General features: G+C 35.4%; 1 protein-coding gene across 1 annotated transcript; it reads left to right on the top strand.

Moving 5' to 3' along the window:
• The first annotated feature begins 14,961 nt into the window (after positions 1-14,961).
• Positions 14,962-16,470, top strand: LOC132129645 (uncharacterized). The gene is made up of 6 exons (XM_059541285.1): positions 14,962-15,309; positions 15,381-15,557; positions 15,648-15,709; positions 15,792-15,878; positions 15,957-15,998; positions 16,065-16,470. The coding sequence occupies exons 1-6, from the start codon at positions 15,246-15,248 to the stop codon at positions 16,290-16,292; spliced, it is 660 nt and encodes a 219-aa protein (XP_059397268.1). The 5' UTR covers positions 14,962-15,245; the 3' UTR covers positions 16,293-16,470.
• Positions 16,471-19,480: the final 3,010 nt, after the last annotated feature.

Here is a 19,480-nt window from a genome sequence, read left to right as displayed (position 1 = left end):
AGGATTTCAGCAGGACTCTGGAGCTGAGCCTCAATTGGCAACAACCATGGTGGCGTCTCACTATGAAAGGTGTGCCTGGGGATTTCCTGTAGATCTACCTGGCCTCCCAAACAATGAAGTGAGTTTAATCAACAACATACTCAATGCTCCAAGGTATGACACTTCTACATTACTTTCCAGTCATTCTACAAGAGGGAGAAAAGAAACATCAATGTATCATGGAAATGTTTCTTCGTGCCGAAATTCTGCAGTAAGAAAGCAGACATTATGTAAGATCTTTCAGACTGCTAATCATGCGAAGGTCCAATGGGATCTGAAAGTGAAGCCAAGAGGACTTTTTGGCAGTCTTTTGAATATAAGAAGCATTGTTGCAAAGAGTGAACAATTGTCTCATCTATTATCCAATTCAAATTTGGACTTTTTTGTATCTCTGAAACGTGGTTGCAACAATCATCATCTTATAGTGTATTTATTATGCCTGGATATCAATGTTTTAGATAGGATAGATCTTCTGGAAGGGGAGGGGGAGTGTTAATTTATGTTAAAGACAACATTAAAAGTGTGAACGCGCCCTTGTGCTAACAATACATTCTATGATCAACTTACAGGAATTTTAAAAGAATGTAATCTTAACAAAGAAATAATACTTATGGGTGATTTTAACTTGAACTGGGAATATAAATTAAAGAGGAAAAAATTTAAAATTGTTGCATATAAATTTAATCTAAATCCGTTAATTAAAGGGCCAACTAGAATTGCAAAATCTTATAAAACACAGTTAGGTTTAATATCTGCTTATAAACCTGAAAGGATAATCAAGGGTTATAATTTCATCAATGGGTTATCTGATAATAGTTCAACCTTAGTTGCACGGAAATTAACGAAAAACAGATTTAAAAATGACATAGTAACCTCTGCTAATGTTTTTCATTGTTTACCTAAAGGAAAATTAGTAACATTTGATGAGGAAATAGCTGATCTAAAGTGGAATGATATCTTATCTTCCAATATAGATTATGGTTGTAATATATTTTATAATATAATTAATTCTGTAAGAGAGAATTTACTGTTAGTGTTCAGGAAAAATTCAAGCAGAAGAATGTTTTACCGTGGTTCAACGAGAATTTATGGAAGCTGATGAAGAATAGGGACTCAGCATTAAAGAAAGCTATTAAGACTGGAAGAGACACTGATAGGCTTTGTTACAAAGGTCTGCGAAACAAAGTTATTCGAGAGCTGAGAGTTGCCAAATCCAATTATTATCTTCATCTAATGAATGAGGCTAAAGGTAATAGCTAATTTGGAAAAATATAAATACTCTTTTACGAAAGGAGCCAAATTATTTAGGAGATGTTAAACTTAAAGTTAAGGGAAAGCTAGTTGAAGATGATTGTGCCATTGCTACACAGCAAAAGTTGGAGAGTTGAAATTTCTGTGTTAAACATTACCTAGTTGATTCCAAAACTAAAGAGTAATTTGAACACATTCAGAGTAAAATGGTGTTTGGTGTTGGAGTTATTTCACAGAGCTGATCATCAGTTTTAAACAAGCTCCATAGAGATTTAATTAGACTCCGCCCGCGCATTTCCAATCGTCGCTGCTGAAATCCATGAAGACGTCGCCATTATCCTCGTTTGGCTTTGAAAGGTAAGTTAAATTTAATCATACTTTTACATTTTTGATTGGTGCTTATTCAGTAGAGAACATAACATAACGTTATAGTAGTTATAATAGTACAACATAACGTGCTATGGAGCACTGCGCATAAACGTATATTAAAATGTGAAGGCGAATGCACACACACAGCCTAAGTTATGTTACCGTACATCGTGGCAACGGTTTATTACGCTTTTAGATTTAACTAAAAATACGAATCAAATTATTACAGCGTGGCTGAATTAATTAAAATGATTTACCGAATTAATAAAACGAACGTTCTTTTACAAAGCCTCGTTTATTGCCACAATTGCTCTCGTCGACGTGATTAGCTTCGTTAGCTAGCTATTAAGTTACTGAAGTTATGTAAAAAAAAAAAAAAGTTACTGAAGCTATGCAACTTAAATCTTAGCGATGTGTGTGTGTGTGTGTGTGTGTGTGTGTGTGATGCGATCTGTGTGTCGCTTTAGGTCACATTTAAAAATAAATAAATAATAATGTATTAATAATCATTTAATAATTCTTAAAATAAATGTGTGATTAAATAACTGGCACTGGTAGAAAAAGTATGGTGCATCAAATCTGTAAATTGTGATATTACAAAGGAAACGATTTGACGTGCATCTATCCATAAAGTATTCTTTTTTTTTTCTTTTTTTTACAACGATTTACAAGGCCAAACGCTTTCGCATGTTCCAGGTAAAATGTTGGTCCAGACCAAGTATAACGAACAGCAGAAGTATCTGAAGCTGGATTGCATTGAAGGGAGGTTTGACTTCATGCAATTTCACGTCAAATGTTTCTTTTTTTTCTTACTCATTTAAAATAACTAAGAATTTGATTAAAATCTGATGAATTCTGTGTATTGTGTTGTTGCCTCATTTTTGTATTTGCCTTTATCATATAATATTCTGTAGAAGGGTATACATTGGAAAAAAGAAAAATAATGCATATTTACATTTTGCTTGCATCATAAAGATATATGTATTCAATTCAGTTAAAAATTAGAAAACCCATTCACAAATCTGAATACAGAATGGAAACGTAATAAATACTTTAAAGAAAAATGGGGAGTTGTAGAGCCCATTGAGATAACACTAGATGTGCGGTATGACAACAAATTGAATAAGAAATCTGGTACTTATGACCAAGTTCCAGTGAATGATACTTTTATATATGTGCCAATTTTAGAAACATTGAAATTTATGTGCAGAAATCCAGACATTTGTGACCTCCTAATGAAAGATTTTAGATCAGAGCCTGACACTTTTACAGATTTTAGCGATGGAAGTTATTTTAAATCCCACCCTTTATTTACAACAAAAAGACATGCATTACAAATTCAAATATACTATGATGATTTTGAAACTGCTAACCCCCTTGGCTTCAAACGTAGTATCTACAAAAGTGGCTGCCTTTATTTTATTGTAAGAAACTTGCCCCCAAAATTTAACTCAGTTCTGATGAACATTTATTTGTTAGCAATTTTTCACACACAAGATGTAAGCAAGTACGGTTTTGATGTTATACTGGATCCGTTGATAAATGATATAAAGATACTTGAAAGCCAAGGATTAAGTCTCCCATTCTCAGATGAGCAGATATACGGCACCATCGCACAAATCACTGGTGATAATCTAGGAATGCATTCAATTCTTGGTTTTAATGAGTCATTTAATAGCCATCATTTCTGTCGCCTTTGTTTAATTGAAAAGAATGATTCTCAAACAGTATACAGTGAGGATGATCCTAAGGTGGTCCTTCGTGGACAAGAAATCTTTGAAATACATTGCAAGTCTCTCCAGGAAAACCCACAATTGAGGTCACTATATGGTTTGAAAAAAAAAAAATCCATAATTAATACACTTTAGTACTTTCATGTTAGCAATAACTACTCATTTGATATAATGCATGACCTTCTTGAGGGCGTGGTTCAATATGAAATCAAATAGCTTTTTGGACATCTCAAACAAAACTTTATATCTGAAAAGGATTTATTTTCAAGGATTTATTCTTTTGATTATGAATTTTTAGAACGAAAAAATCGTCCCACAAAGGTTATTTTGGATAGTGCTGGTAATAGCATTGATTTAAATTCCATTCGACATAATGTCTTGTTAAAAATCTCCCACTTTTGTTTGGAGACATTGTTCCTCCAGGACACAAACACTGGAGTTTTTTGCTTATATTACTTGTGTTATGTTATGTTACTTGTGTTTTCACCTTGTCTCACTTCAGGTTTGAAAAGCATAACAAAATCATTAGCTAAAAAGCATCAGATGGCCATTGCGTACCATTGGGAAACCTTCACCCTAAAACATAATGAGTTTGGGCCAATTAAACCATTTTCCAGAGGGAATGAGGTCAACAATCAAATGCTTGAAATGTTCATATCAAAAGATGTTTCTCAACCAGTTGGGTTAAAGTTGATGGTGTAAAATATAGAGCTGGGCTTGTGGTGTGCAGTGCTATAGAAAGTGAAATGCTAGTCTTCTGTCAAATAAGTGATGTACTTTTGGTTGAAAATTACATTTATCTGTTGGTAAACAAACTATTCACAGAGGATTTTGATGAACATCATCATGCATTCAGAGTAGTACGAAGTGAGGAAAGGTGTATTATCAAAATTTCAGAGATTAAATTTTACCAGCCATTTGATATTCAAAGTTCATACAGTGTTGTGGATAAAAGTTTGTATATCATACCTTCTTTTGTAATGTTTTAATTCGACTTCAAAATGCACTACAAGTGAGAAATACAAATAAACAAGTCACCGGCAAATATTTTGTGTGCTGTTGTTTATTTAACATTATTTTGTAGATCTTTGAGACCATACAGATTTAACCACCTAAAACATGCAACTCTGAACAGTGTTGTTTTTATCTGTATCCCTTCTAGTGTTATTTTAACACTTTATTTGGAGTCAAATTAGGAACTCTGTCATTGTGTGAAATATTTAACTATTTTGAAGGTGTTGTTTTAACTCTGGAGAGTGTGGAGCTATATAAACTCTCAAAAAGTGTTGAAATCAACTCTTTGAGAGTTACTTTAACACTGGACTTTTTGCTGTGTACTATTTTTAACCATTATTTTATTCACTCTGTTAAAGAACTAGGAGATACTTTCAAGAAGGGAAAGCACATAATTCTGAATTTTCAAGAAGGGAAAAAAATATTAGTCCAATTGCTGATGTATGTAAAAGTTTTAATTTAATTAAGACAAATTAAATGCAAGTTAATAAAGTTATTAGCTCATTGAAAAATTCAAGATGCTTATCATCTGGATACTATATGTTTGTTAAAAACCTCACAAAGATAGTTTAACCCCGGTAATCACTCATTTAATTAACTTATCATTTGAAGGTAATGTTTTTCCTACTGCATGGGAAAAAGCAATTGTTACTCCTATTTTTAAATCTGGAGACCATTATCAAGTTAGTAACTACAGACCCATAAGCATACTGCCAGTATTCTCAAAGGTTGCAGAGAAGATTGTTTTTGAACAGCAGACATACCATTGAGGCTGGCCTACATTGTGTGCAGTTTGGTTTCAGAGTAAATCATTCTACTGAAACAGCTTCTTTACATTTAATATAACAAATAAAATCTAAAGTTGACAAAGGAGGATTTGTTAGGGCTATATTTTTAGATCTACGTAAAGCCTTTGATACAGTTAATCATACAGTTCATTTAATATAACAAATAAAATCTAAAGTTGACAAAGGAGGATTTGTTAGGGCTATATTTTTAGATCTACGTAAAGCCTTTGATACAGTTAATCATACAGTTCTCCTTTCTAAATTGTCTGCATTTTTTTTTATCTGAAGCTTTAACATGGGTATCCTCATACTTATCAAATAGAGAACAATGTGTAAAAATTAAAGGAAGTAAGTCCTGTGATTTGCATTATACAATGGGTGTACCCCAAGGATCAGTACTAGGTCCTTTACTGTTTAGCTTGTTGTAATGAATTAAACCTTCCTAATTTTCGGAAGAAGGAGGTGGGAACCGGCGGACAATAAACACAAAACAGCGCGTCAGCCCCTCACGGCGACTGACGCGCACAAAATAAAACCAAAACACAACTAAAAGCCCAGGCCTGGTCCTCTCTCGTCCTTCACTGTCGTCGCTCCAGTTTTATATCCTTCCATCTCCTACGTGGGACTCGAGACCGGCGGTGGGTCGCAGGTGTCGCCGATTTCCCAATCATTGCCGGCCTCACTCCTTGTTCCCACGTCCCTCGGCCCTGCCCCACTCGCCACATTTGTATATTAATGATCTTCCGCAACAGTGTGAAGGGATACAAGTACAAATGTATGCTGATGATACTGTTATTTTTACATATGCGAAAACAGCAGAATCAGCAGCTGAGAAATTAAAAGCTTTTTTTTTCTCAAAAACAAATGTTAACTTTCCTGATGTATATATATTTATTAATGGGGATAAGATAGCAATAATAAATGAGTTCAATTACCTGGGTATAATATTGGACTCAAATCTCAGTTTTAAAAAACAGGTAAAGAAAATTATGAGGAATATTAAACATAATATGGCAAACTTTAGACAAATCAGACAATGTCTTTCTTTTGATGTAGCTAAGTCTCTTATGCATGCTACAATTTTTGCTCACATGTCATACTGTTTGACATGCTGGGGTCAAACTAGTCATACTGTTCTTAAACCTTTAAAATCTCTATATAAACAGGCATTACCAATTTTAGATAAAAACCTAACTATTTTCATTCTTGTAGGATCATAGAGAAACATAATTTTTTAAACTTTGATAATTTTAGACTTTATTCAAATTTGTGTATGGTTCAGAAAATCCTAAACGGTCTGGCTCCTGTATTACGTGACTTTATTCATCTCCGTGGTGAAATTTCTGTCAGATCTACCAGACTATCATTTATGAGTAATTGTCTGGTTCCCTTTCGTCACTTTGCATTTGGACTATCATCTGTTGCAGTGAAAGCCACTAATCAGTGGAATGCCCTACCAGAGGATATAAAAGGATGTAAAGCACATGGTCTTTTTAAATTGAAGTTAAAATCTTTTTTTAAATTGAACCAATTATGTAATCATTGAGATTGTGGTAATTAAATTGATTGATTTGTTTATTTATTATTTATTTATGGCCCTGACAGTATGTGTGTATGTATGTATTATATGTGAACATAGGTACTGCCTGTGTAATGTTATGTTAGTGTTGACCTGCCGGGGGTTTGGAGGAATGTCATGTGAGAGGAGGCAATGCCTCCATTGTGATATGAATGGATATGACTGATTATGGTCAACTTTGATTGTTTCTTTCAATAAATCACACCCCTGGTTTTCGTGCACATTCTAAACACTTTAGTGTGAATCTTAGGGTATTAACCTCAGAGAAGAAACTATCGTATTTCATATCATGATTTTATTTGTGTTGACGTTTCAAAATAACTTGCTTGTGTGTTTTTCCTATGCTATTCCTATCCTTTCTCTCAATAATAGATTACATTTTTGATTTATTCTCAGCAAACCCAATACGGAACAAGTAGCATGGGATAATATTACAGCATTTAAATCAGTTTATGTAAAAAGAAGAAGGATAAAATTTGTTAAATGGACAAGTGAAAAAAGGTCTTCTTTTGTGATCTGAAAAAAAAATAAGCCTAATATGGCTTTAAAACATCATCAGGTTGACTAATTATTTACTTTATTTGTGAAGAGTTAAATAAACTATAAACAATGAGAGAGAGAGAGCGAGAGAGACTTTTTTACTTTTAAAACACCTTTTTATTTGACATTGTACCATTAAACAAGAAATGTGTTTAATATAAGTTTACATCTTTCCCATTACTACCACGGGAAAATTAACTCAATCCATCAAAGAAAACAAACTTGTGCTTAAGCACTACTTCATTTCAAAACTTAACACATCATCATTCATTTTATAATATTCATATTCTAATTTAATTCTAGATTTTACCAAAGCTTTAAACAAGGCTAATATATTAGCAGTTCTTCCTTCATTTTCAATTTTATATGCCTCCCAAATAGATAATTTTGCTTGACCAATCAAAATATTTGAGAGAGTACAATGTTCTCTTCGAGAACGTGAATATTTACACCCAAAAATAAAGTGTTTTTGAAAAAACCCAAACATGACTTGATAACATACCCTTTAAAAAGCTAAAGCGAGTGCACAGTCTTTGACATTCACAAAAAGTATGAAACACAGTTTCTAATACATTGCAAAAACTATTATATCAGGTAATATATCACAACTTCTCAATTTTGTATCATTCTTTTCTATTAGTTGTTTAGAAAATGTAATTTTAACACACACAACATACAATTGTCTTTTATTTATTTCCATGCATGATTCATGTTCTAGCTCTTGAAAGGAAAGGAGCTGTCTTTCTTCTTTATCATCTTGATAATTATAATGTGGAGTAATAAACACCTCAGGAAAGAGGCATTGCTTTAACCAGTAGACAAAATACTTTCAATAAACTGTCTAAGTAACACCAGAAAGGATTCTTTCAGCTCATTTAAAATGTTTCAAACAATTCACTCAGATTTTCTCCCAACTTCTCTACAAATTTCTTGCACTGAATTCCATTTTCTTTCTTCTAAATCAATTAAATCTTCTACTTTTGAAATACCGTATTTTTCGTACTATAAGTCGCACCTGAGTATAAGTCGCATCAGTCCAAAAATACGTCACGATGAGGAAAGAAACATATATAAGTCGCACTGGACTATAAGTCGCATTCATTTAGAACCAAGAACCAAGAGAAAACATTACCGTATACAGCCATGAGAGGGTGCTGTATGCTGCTCAGTGTAGACTACAGGAGCACTGAGCAGCATCTCTAGCAGCATAGAGCGCCCCCTCGCGGCTGGAGATGGTAATGTTTTCTCTTGGTTCATTTCTCAAGGTTCATGTCAAATACATTTTGATAAATAAGTCGCACCTGACTATAAGTCGCAGGACGAGCCAAACTATGAAAAAAGTCCGACTTATAGTCCGGAAAATACGGGTACCTGATTTTTTAATTTTTAAACATTTCATCTTCCACCAGTGTTCCGTAAAATGGCTAAACTGAACATAATCCATGGCTGGGGGTTTCGATCATAAAGCAGTCTTCGAGCTATTTGTAATCTCATTACCTTAACTTTTGAGACTAGATGGATAAGGCTTTTACTGCCCTCAAATACTGGCAAACTCAAGACTCCTGAATTCAGCCAGTGATGTCCACCCCAAAAGAAATCCACAAAGTGTTTCTGGAGTAGTTGTACAAGGTCTGTTGGAGGGTCTAAACCGGACAGACTATGCCACAACATAGAAGCAGCCAAATTATTTATAACTAATACCCTTCCTCTATAGGACAGCTGAGGTTGAATCCACTTCCATTTCTGAAGTTTCCCATATACTTTTTTTGCTACTCCATCCCATATTGCTTGGTACAAAAGAAGACTCCAAGAATTTTAAAACCATCTGTTTTCCACTGTCACATTTGAGGAAGATGAGGTGGACTTTTTTCATGCCAATGGCCCAGAAGTAGTGCATTAATTTTATTCCATGCTGAAGACGCTTTCTAATACAGGTCCAGACTCATGATCAAGTGCTCAATATCTTCTTGAGATCTTATTATCAATGTGATGTCATCCGCATAAGCTGTAAGGTTTACGTTAGTTACTTCTGAGATATCAAGATTATGAAACTGAAATGCCATGTACGTTTTTTTTTTCTCAAAAAATCTCAGCAAGGGCTCTATGAACAAGGTATATAAAAGTCCAGATAGACTGGAGCCTTGTCTAACATCTCTACACACTGGAAAAGTTACTGTTAAAACTCCATTAATCTTCAACATACTGTAAACATCAGTATATAGTAGCTGAATTTGTGAGATGAATTTTTCTCCAAACAAAAAAGCAGTCAAAGTTTTAAAGAGGTAGTGATGGTCGACTCTTTCAAATGCCTTTTCCTGGTCAAGTGACAGAAGTCCAACATCAAACTTGTAGTATATGACCGCCATCAATTCATAGCAATGAATGAAGAGGTATCATATCGTTCACAATTGCAGTATGGAGTACCTCAAGGCTCAGTACTAGGGCCGCTACTCTTCACCCTTTGTGTGTTACCCTTGGGAGATATCAACAGGAAACATGGTGTTAGCTTTCACTGTTATGCTGATGATACTCAGCTCTATATATCTTCACGGCCCGGTGAAACACACCAATTTGAAAAACTAATGGAATGCATAGTCGATAAAAAAAACTGGATGACGAGTAATTTCTTACTACCAAATTCTGAAAAAAAAACCAGGTGTTAATTATAGGACCTAAAAAACTCTGCATGTAATAACCTAGAACACTGTCTTAGACTTGATGGTTGCTCTGTCAATTCTTCATCATCAGTTTGGAACCTAGGTGTGCTATTTGATCGCAATCTTTCCTTAGAAAGCCATGTTTCTAGCATTTGTAAAATTGCATTTTTCCATCTCAAAAATATATCAAAATTACGGCCTATGCTCTCAATGTCAAATGCAGAAATATTAATCCATGCATTTATGACCTCAACGTTAGATTATTGTAATGCTATATTGGGTGGTTGTTCTGCACGCTTAGTAAACAAACTACATTTAGTCCAAAATGCAGCAGCAAGAGTTCTTACTAGAACCAGGAAGTATGACCATATTAGCCCTGTCCTGTCAACACTGCACTGGCTCCCTATCAAACATTGTATAGATTTTAAAATATTGCTTATTACTTATAAAGCCCTGAATGGTTTAGCAACCAAGTATTTGAATGAGCTTCTTTTACATTATAATCCTCTACATCCGCTACGCTCTCAAAACTAGAATACTAGAATACCTAGAATATCAAAATCAACTGCGGGCGGCAGATCCTTTTCCTATTTGGCGCCTAAATTCTGGAATAACCTACCTAACATTGTTTCGGGAGGCAGACACACTTTTGCAGTTTAAATCTAGATTAAAGACCCATCTCTTTAACCTAGCTTACACATAACATACTAATATGCTTTTAATATCCAAATCCGTCAAAGATCTATCCAGATTAGATGGTGGATTGGCACCTAGAAAGGACCTCAACATACCTGAAAGACAGCGGAGACCAGGACAACTAGAGCCCCAGATACAGATCCCCTGTAAAGACCTTGTCTCAGATGACCACCAGGACAAGACCACAGGAAACAGATGATTCTTCTGCACAATCTGACTTTGCTGCAGCCTGGAATTGAACTGCTGGTTTCATCTGGTCAGAGGTGAACTAGCCCCCCAACTGAGCCTGGTTTCTCCCAAGGTTTTTTTATCCATTCCGTCACCGCTTACACCTCTGGCTTGCTTAATTGGGGTCACTTAATCTACAGCGATATCGTTGACTTGATTGCAAATAAATGCACAGACACTATTTAATCTGAACAGAGATGGCATCACTGAGTTCAATGATGAACTGCCTTCAACTGTCATTTTGCATTATTTTACGCACTGTTTTCCTAATGAATGTTGTTCAGTTGCTTTGACGCAATGTATTTTGTTTAAAGCACTATATAAATAAAGGAGAGTTCACTTGACTTGACCTCTAGCATCAACAAGGCATTTTCACATTTTCACCAACAGGACTGCCGCATACTGGATGTTTTCCCCTTTTCACACCATTCTTTGTAAATCCTAGAAATGGTTGTGCGTGAAAATCCCAGTAACTGAGCAGATTGTGAAATACTCAGACTGGCCATGCTCAAAATTGCTTAAATCACCTTTCTTTCCCATTTTGACATTCAGTTTGGAGTTCAGAAGATTGCCTTGACCAGGACCACACCCCTAAATGCATTGCACAAGCAACTGCCATGTGATTGGTTGATTAGATAATTGCATTAATGAGAAATTGAACAGGTGTTCCTAATCATCCTTTAGGTGTGTGTGTACAGTATATATCAGTTAACTGTAATAGATTGTGCACTAGAAACAAGTTATCAAAGATGGAGAATTTTGGAATACAGTACGATTGATCTTCATGGACAATGGAAGCTAAGCATTCTTTCAGCCCATCCGTTAATGCCTTCCAGAAAATCTTGTAGTCTGTGTTTAAAATTGAGATGGGATGTCAGTTTTTTAAGGACCTTAATTCACATTTTTTAGGTAATGGAATTATTACAGCTCTTCTGCAACTAAGAGGTAAAACATTAACTTTCAGTAAATAAAGAATGTATATCCAGTCCAATAAGTGACCAAAAAACTTTGTAAAATTCAGATGTTAGACCGTCCAACCCTGGGGATTGTCCAGCGGATTGTTGTTCACAAGCTGTACTTAATTCTACAAATGATTCTATCATCATTTAATTTTGGAACATCATTAATAATATGTTCCACAGCTTTAAGATCACAAGACTGAGCACTGTAATTTTTTTCATAGAATGACAAGGCTTGTAAAATAATCTCATTTTTATCGGTTGTCTTTCTCCCGTCGGGTCGTTTAAGATGATGAATTGATTTTCTCTCTCAAACTTTCCTTTCCAAGGCAAGAAAGAATGTTGAGGAAGTGTCCATGTTGTGAAGTTGAGTGATTCTTGCTTCTATTGCTCCTTGGTCTCTTTCTTCATACAAATTGTTTTTTTGTATACTGTTGGCAAAAAGACTTAATCTGGATTTTTCCAGTATCCCACCAGTGCCTTAAGGATTTAAACCGTGACATTCTCTCTCTCTCCATGCTCTCCAGAAAAGAGTAAAAGAGTTCACAAAAGTGTGATCTTTTAACAGTTTATTATTAAAGGGCCAATAAGATTTATTATAAGTTTTCAATGTTGTGATCGTGACAGATATATAGTGATGAACATTTAGAGGTGTGGGGCTAATACTACTGTTAAGAAAATACTGTTTTTTAGATTTTTGAATATAAAATTCTATCTTACCTGGCTCCAGATATAATTTTTGAACCCATCTTTAACCATGTATATTGTTTTTCTTTAGGAAAAGATTCTCTCCACACATCAACAAGTGCATGATTTATTAATACATTTCTAAGCGCTTCTGATGATTTTGGGTGAGGCTCATCATTATTCCTATCAACTGTATGATCAATAGTTCCATTAAAATCTCTGGCTACAACTATTACTCTTTCTTGGGGAATTCCATGAATCACTTCTTGTAATTTTCTAAAGTATTAAATTATGTCATATTTGACATTAGGGGCATAAACATTAATAAATGAAAAAGATAAACCTTGCAAAAATAATATCTACTTGCTGCATTCTACCAGGTATAATATCTATCATATTGAAAGCTTGTCCTTGAAGTTTAGCAGATATCAGAATTGCTATACCAGCACTAACATTTGACCCATGGCTAAGAAAATCTTGCCGTTTCCACTCACTAAGCCATTCTATCTGGTTATATTTATCCGTGTGAGTTTCCTGCTAAAAAATTACACCTGTCTCCTTTAAAGTAAAAATAAAATAATTTTTTTCCTATTAACATTTAAAGATCCATTGCTCAAGGATGTCATAATTATTAACATGAAAATTTTAATGCAGCTGAGTACCATATTGCAAGATTTATACATTCATCTTAACCCGTTAAACTTTTTATTGCTATGTTGGATCATCTTTTTCACTTTAGTCATTATCTTAAGTAGGTATCTTTTTTTTCTCTATTGAATTCTTCAAGAGTTGCATTTGTGATTTTGTCATTATATATCTAGAAGAGGCAAGAAAGCTTTTCAAATCTGTAAAAAACACTTAGATCTGGGGATTTCTGGTACCTTTAGTTTTATCAAGGAAGACAGTTATTTGCTTTACAGAATATAGTCTGGCATATGTATCACTCGTTTCTAAAGATCCTGCTTGTGAATAAACTCTCTTCACTTTCACTTCTATTATCTGAATCATTATCTGACTGGATCGTATATATACTTACATTTGACCACTGACTACATTTCCTTTCTTCATTTTCATTTTCATTTGTCACAAGCCTTTGTTCTTCTGTGTTTTTTTGCGGTAGACACGTATTTTCCTTACTCTTAGACATGCATTTTCTGACTGACTTACATCTGAAATCTTAGCTCTCTGTTCTGGTTGTTTGCCGTTGTTTGTATTTTCCTATCGGTTTTGTGGCTCTGAGTTTGTCTGTAGACGCACACGCACAGCTGCCCTCTGCTGCACAGTTATCAGATCTAGGGCACGTCTGCCTAACATGACCATGTTCACCGCAAACATAACAGTTCATTTGTTCTGTGCTGATAAAGATTGTGTAATCTTTACCTTCAATTGATATTTTTATCGCTACTTCAAGCAGAGGCCTGTTGCACAAAAGTAGAATTAAGACATCCGGGATAAATGACTCAGCTGAGCTCAATGAAGCCAAAACATGTGCGTCCAGGCTTAATTGGTTGCACAAAGACCAAGCCAGGATGAGCAGACACGGATTCATTAAGCCAGGTGAAACCAATCCTGTATTTGTGCGCGCTCACGGCTCACTCAAATAGACCCCGCCACAGATCACAGATTAACTGGTTTACCATGGCAACTAGAGCCGCGTACTTTTCCCCGTCGGAAGCACAAATCCTCATGGAGGCATACGAGGAGGTAAAAGATATAATTAAGAAGAAAGGCTACACCGCCACAGTGATAAAGCGAAGAGAAAAAGCGTGGCAAAGTATTGCAGACCGCCTGAATGCGTAAGTAGTGCACAATTACACACTCACCGCTCCGCTGAAACATCACAATTACAGTTCAAATATTTAATTCACATCTCCAAAAACGCAGTTGTACTGTAATTATGAAACGGTTAAATTTTTAATTGAAATGCCCTGCAGATATGAGTGAAATTGTGTAAAGTAACTCCATCACACTGTATAAAGCTATGATAAATTATTATTAAAGCCTTACATTATTATTTAACGTTACTACGCTCAGTAGCTACGGTTTAATCTTAGCCGTTGTACTCTGCTTCTTATGTTGTCCACCGTTTTTTTTGTGTGTTTCTCCTGCTTTTATTAATGTAAAGCTGCTTTGACAGAATGAAAAAATTGTGAAAAGTGCTATATAAATGAAAATTTAATTGAATAAATAGATGAGCTATAATAATAATCACTTTAATTTATATAGCGCCTTTCAAAGGACCCAAGGTCAGTTGCTCACTGCACTGCAAAAATGTCTTTCTTACTTAGTATTTTTGTCTTGTTTTCAGTAAAAAAAAAATCTAAAAAAAAATCTTAAATATTTTCTTGAGTTAAATTACCTAGGAAAATAAGCAAAAAAATCTGCCAGTGAAACTTTTCCAGTGAAGTCTTTATGGGAAAAGTAAACTTATTTCAAGAGAATTTTTCTTATTATATTGACAGATTTTTTATTTTTTTGCTTGTTTTAAGCACACATTTACTTAAAATTTATATTTTTTGTCTAAACTATACTTATTTTGCTAGGTCATTTAGCAAATCAAGAAAATACATATTTATTTAAGATTTTTTTTATATTTTTACCGAAAACAAGACAAAAATACCAAGTCATTTTTTGCAGTGTGACTCCATCAAATGTTCTTGTGATAAATAATGTGTGTGTGTGTGTGCGTGTGATGTAGATTAAACATGAACGGGCCAAAACGGACATGGCAGCAGGTCAAAATCAAATACAAGAACATTCTGCAGAATGGTATGGAACAAAGCACAAGCATATATTGTACCCAGAAGGTGCCTGCTCACACATTGTCTGTACTGTTTTAGCAGTGAAAAAGAATACCCACAGACAAGGCACAGGTGGTGGGTCACCAAAGGCTGACCTTACCCCAGCAGAGGACATGGCCTTGGAGCTAAATAAAGGCAGGCCCGTCTTAGAGGGGATCCCTGGGGGGAAAGAGACGAGCATAGGTTTCTCCCAAGATGCCACCCGCTTCATTCAAGGTATGTCCTTCCATCTCTACATGGGATACAACCACATTCATATTGAATCAATTTGGACTGTCTGACTTTGGTTTACCTATTGCCTTGCAGTGTCTGGCAGCACTGTGTTCCTGTTAGAGCCACCAGCACAAGCACCAGACGATGCTGATCCAGTGAGTACTCCATCAAAGGCATACTGTAGGCCTGGCATGTCTTGTCTACTAGCTTCAATATGAATCCGATTAAATGTGATAGGGTGAAAGCCCCAGTGCAGCAGCAACAGCACATGATGGAGACGATGATGAGGAGGAGACCATCTCTCTGGATTCCAGAAGGCATGAGGTATCATGTTAAGACTGTGAAAGTACTATTTACTCTACAGTGGTACATCAAAATCAAAAAATCTAATTTCTTTTACAGGACCCAGATGCTATACAGTGGGAAAACCAGCCTGGCAACATAGTGCGTATTAATAAAAGGACACCAGATCCTGCCAAATTCCAGCTGCGCTAATTGTATTGTTCACAGAGCTCACAAGCTATCAGAAAGTTGTATGGCAACCAACTCCGGCGCCAAATAGAACTGGCAGACATAGACATTCAGTACAAGAAGAAAAAGATGGAAAATCTTGCACTGGAGTCCGACATAAAAAAGAGGACAATTAGGAAACTGGACCTTGAAATAAAAAAACTTGAGAGGGAGGTGAGATATGCCTTCAATGTACACTGTATGCTAACTGTAACACAAATGTATTAATCATTATTTTTCTTTCCTCCCCCAGCTCCAAGAAGATGACACAGCTCAAAATAAAAATTAGGTATATTCTCGTAAAGTCAAGTGAGCCATGACATATGAGCTCTTATTGTGAGCACACAGGACGGTGGCATCTTTCTAAGGTTTTTTTTATTTTCCCAGCAATCAGTACAACCAAGTCATTGTTAAGTGCAACCGGATTACGGATCAATTGAGCCAGGATCACCAAGATATCCTGGCTTAATCCCTTATCCTAGTTTTGTGCAACAGGCCTCCGGTCATATTGTCTGTTCGGTATTAGATACGTGAATCGTCGGAAGGCCATGTGCTTTATGTAAGGATTTTTGAGCCCTAAAGGGATCATACTGATCGGCGCAGTTAATTTACTGTAATATTCAAGTATTCCTTTCAAAGTTTCATCTTTTTTGAATGGCAGTACATTGGAAAGAACTACTATTTTGGAGGGACTCGATAATGGCAGTAATTGTAAAAACATATTGTTTACTTCAAGCCCTGTCTTGATTAATTCATTAACCATTTCAAAGTCAGTAAGAAAAACAACAAGTGCTTTGTTCATCCTAGCAGCTGACTTAATATTTAAACCACCAATCTTCTGACTGAAGGCTAGTAGTACGTCAATGTTCAATGTTCATGTTCTCCTGCGGCATGCACTTGAATCCGCGTTATCCGAGCATGTCTGTCTATCCAAGTTAAACGCGAAAAAGTGTTGTTTGACTCCATTTCCAATCATGCGCTAGGCGCAATCTGTGGGTAAATACTTTAACAATCTTTACGTAAAAATTTTAAATGACTATAAACAATGAAAGTTTAGAAAGGAAACAGAAAAGTTTTTGCACGTGTGCTTAAACACCACACTCTTCCCGCTACCCACAATCCCCTGTGACAGAGACAGAGAGAGACAAAGAGAGAGAGAGATTTTATAAAACTTTATTCTTAACCATTAAAAACAATTAACAAACATATACTTCACTCAAGACACTTAGCAAAAATTAGTTCTCCATCCTTAACAGAGCATAACATTTCTTTGTAAACCCATACATTTCAAATTCTACAATATTCTTCATATTTTTATAAAATGTACTTACTTTTATTAGACTCTTAAAAACATGTACAACCACCCTACCAACTGCCCCTTCTCTTGTTTTCCTTTCTTGTCAAATAAATAGCCATTTTCACTTTTCCAATTACAAAGTTAGTAAGTTGTCCTTTCTTTCTCTTTTCTTTTTCAAACCTAAAACCAAAAATAAACCCTAGCTTAGAAAAAAATCACCTTTAAATCGACAAACATGAAATTAAGCATCAAAAATAGACTTTTAAGCCTATCACAATGTACAAAACAGTGAAAAATGGTTTCCCTCTGTTCACAAAAAGGACATTTACTATCAACTGCTGAATTAATAATACTAACAAATGAATTTACAGCAACAATACTGTGCAGTATCCTGCACCGCAAATCCCCATTAGATTTGGTCAATGGTGGCTTGTACATTCTTCTCCACACAGGTTTACAGTTCGTCTAAACCCCAAAATGAGCAGCCCAGGGTGTTTCTACCCCCCCTTTAATTTTTTCTTGTTTAACACTTTAACACATAATTCATACAACTTTTTCCCATTTACAGAACAAAAATCCAACCCCTCTAGCGTTCTAGATGCATTTAATTCATGATGATATTCTTCTTCTGTAAACGCTGATAAAATGTCCATATTTGGACAAATGTCACTTTCTTCAGGTTCAAATCGTTCATTATCAAAATTCCTGATTAAAAGTCTTCATCCAAAACTTCTTTCATCTTATCCAAAAAAAAGACCCACCATTCTCTGTGATTTGAGTCCCAAACATTTCGCCGCAGCATCAATATTTTCAAAGCCATTTTTGCTGTTATGAGATTCTTGACATTCCAGGCATTATCTGTCCAACAACATCCAGCCTTCCATTTGATTAAAGGTTCTTCAAGTAACAAATGAAGTGATGGGATAGACATAGTCCTTACATTCCTTAGTGATGACCATGTCTTAAGGACACTGCGGTAGTACAATGGAAATTCATTTATTTCTCCCATTTCACATTTAGTGTTTTTATTTAGTTCCAAACCTCCTGCTTTTTCCAAAATAATACTTATCCCTGCTGTCCATGCATTTCTTTGACCATACAAAATTTTTTTAATAAACTGCAATCTAAAAGCCTTTTTACGACTTTCTAGATGCAAAAGACCCTGCCCACCCTCATCCCTTGTCAAATATAAAATGCATTGTGGTACCCAGTGCATCTTATTCCATGAAAAATCAACAATTAAAGCTAGAATTCTTGATAAAAGACCCACAGGTGGCTCCAGTACTGCCAGACGATGAAATAAGGTTGCTGCAACCAAATTGTTAATGATTAAAATACATCCTCTATATGACAGTCGTGGCAAAAGCCACTTCCATCTTTTTAACTTTCCTTCAACCATCTCCAAAACTCCATCCCAATTCTTAATTACAAAATGTTGTTTTCCCAAAAACACAAAAAAATATTTAACACCCTAAGTAACCCATGACAATCCGCATGGAAACCTTGGTTTCCTTTGGTCCCAGCTACCTACTTCTAATGCTAAATTTTTTGACCAATTCACCTTTGCTGAAGACACCTTACCATGAATTTCCACTATTGAGAGTGAGGAGTTGTCGTCATAGTACAGAGCCCCTCCCCTCGATATCACAGTCTCTGCCATGTTGGCAGGACACCGGCAGCAAAACATGATTGTTTACATGTGTTGTTAACTCTGTAGTAGAGGAGGTTTTTGCAATTCTGCACTGTTTTTACCATGCCTGGAAGTCACTGCTGCGTTAAAAACTGCTCCAATACCTCACACGATACATATGGGAAACATAGGAACAATGGAATACAGTTTTTTTTAGGTTACACCAAGCGCAAAACAGCAGTGTATGGACATTGAGAATTATCTTGTTTTTGGTGTTAGTTACTACACAATGCAGGAGTTTAAAAGCCACAAGTCTTTGGAAAGTTACGAGGCTTTCTGCTGTGGCTGGGTCCATCTAAAAGCCTCCAGGTGGTGAAAACAGTGTTGTAGCATCCAAGGTTAGTTTCTCAACATGCGTTTTAGCAGCGTATGTTTAGTTATCATTTGATTTTAGCCCAAGGACACATATTGTACCAGGTTTTTTGATGG

This window comes from Carassius carassius, chromosome 46 (assembly GCF_963082965.1).
Source record: "Carassius carassius chromosome 46, fCarCar2.1, whole genome shotgun sequence".
Lineage (NCBI taxonomy): Eukaryota > Metazoa > Chordata > Actinopteri > Cypriniformes > Cyprinidae > Carassius > Carassius carassius.
Note: the sequence above shows the minus strand (reverse complement) of the source record. Positions and strands in the feature narration are given on the sequence as shown.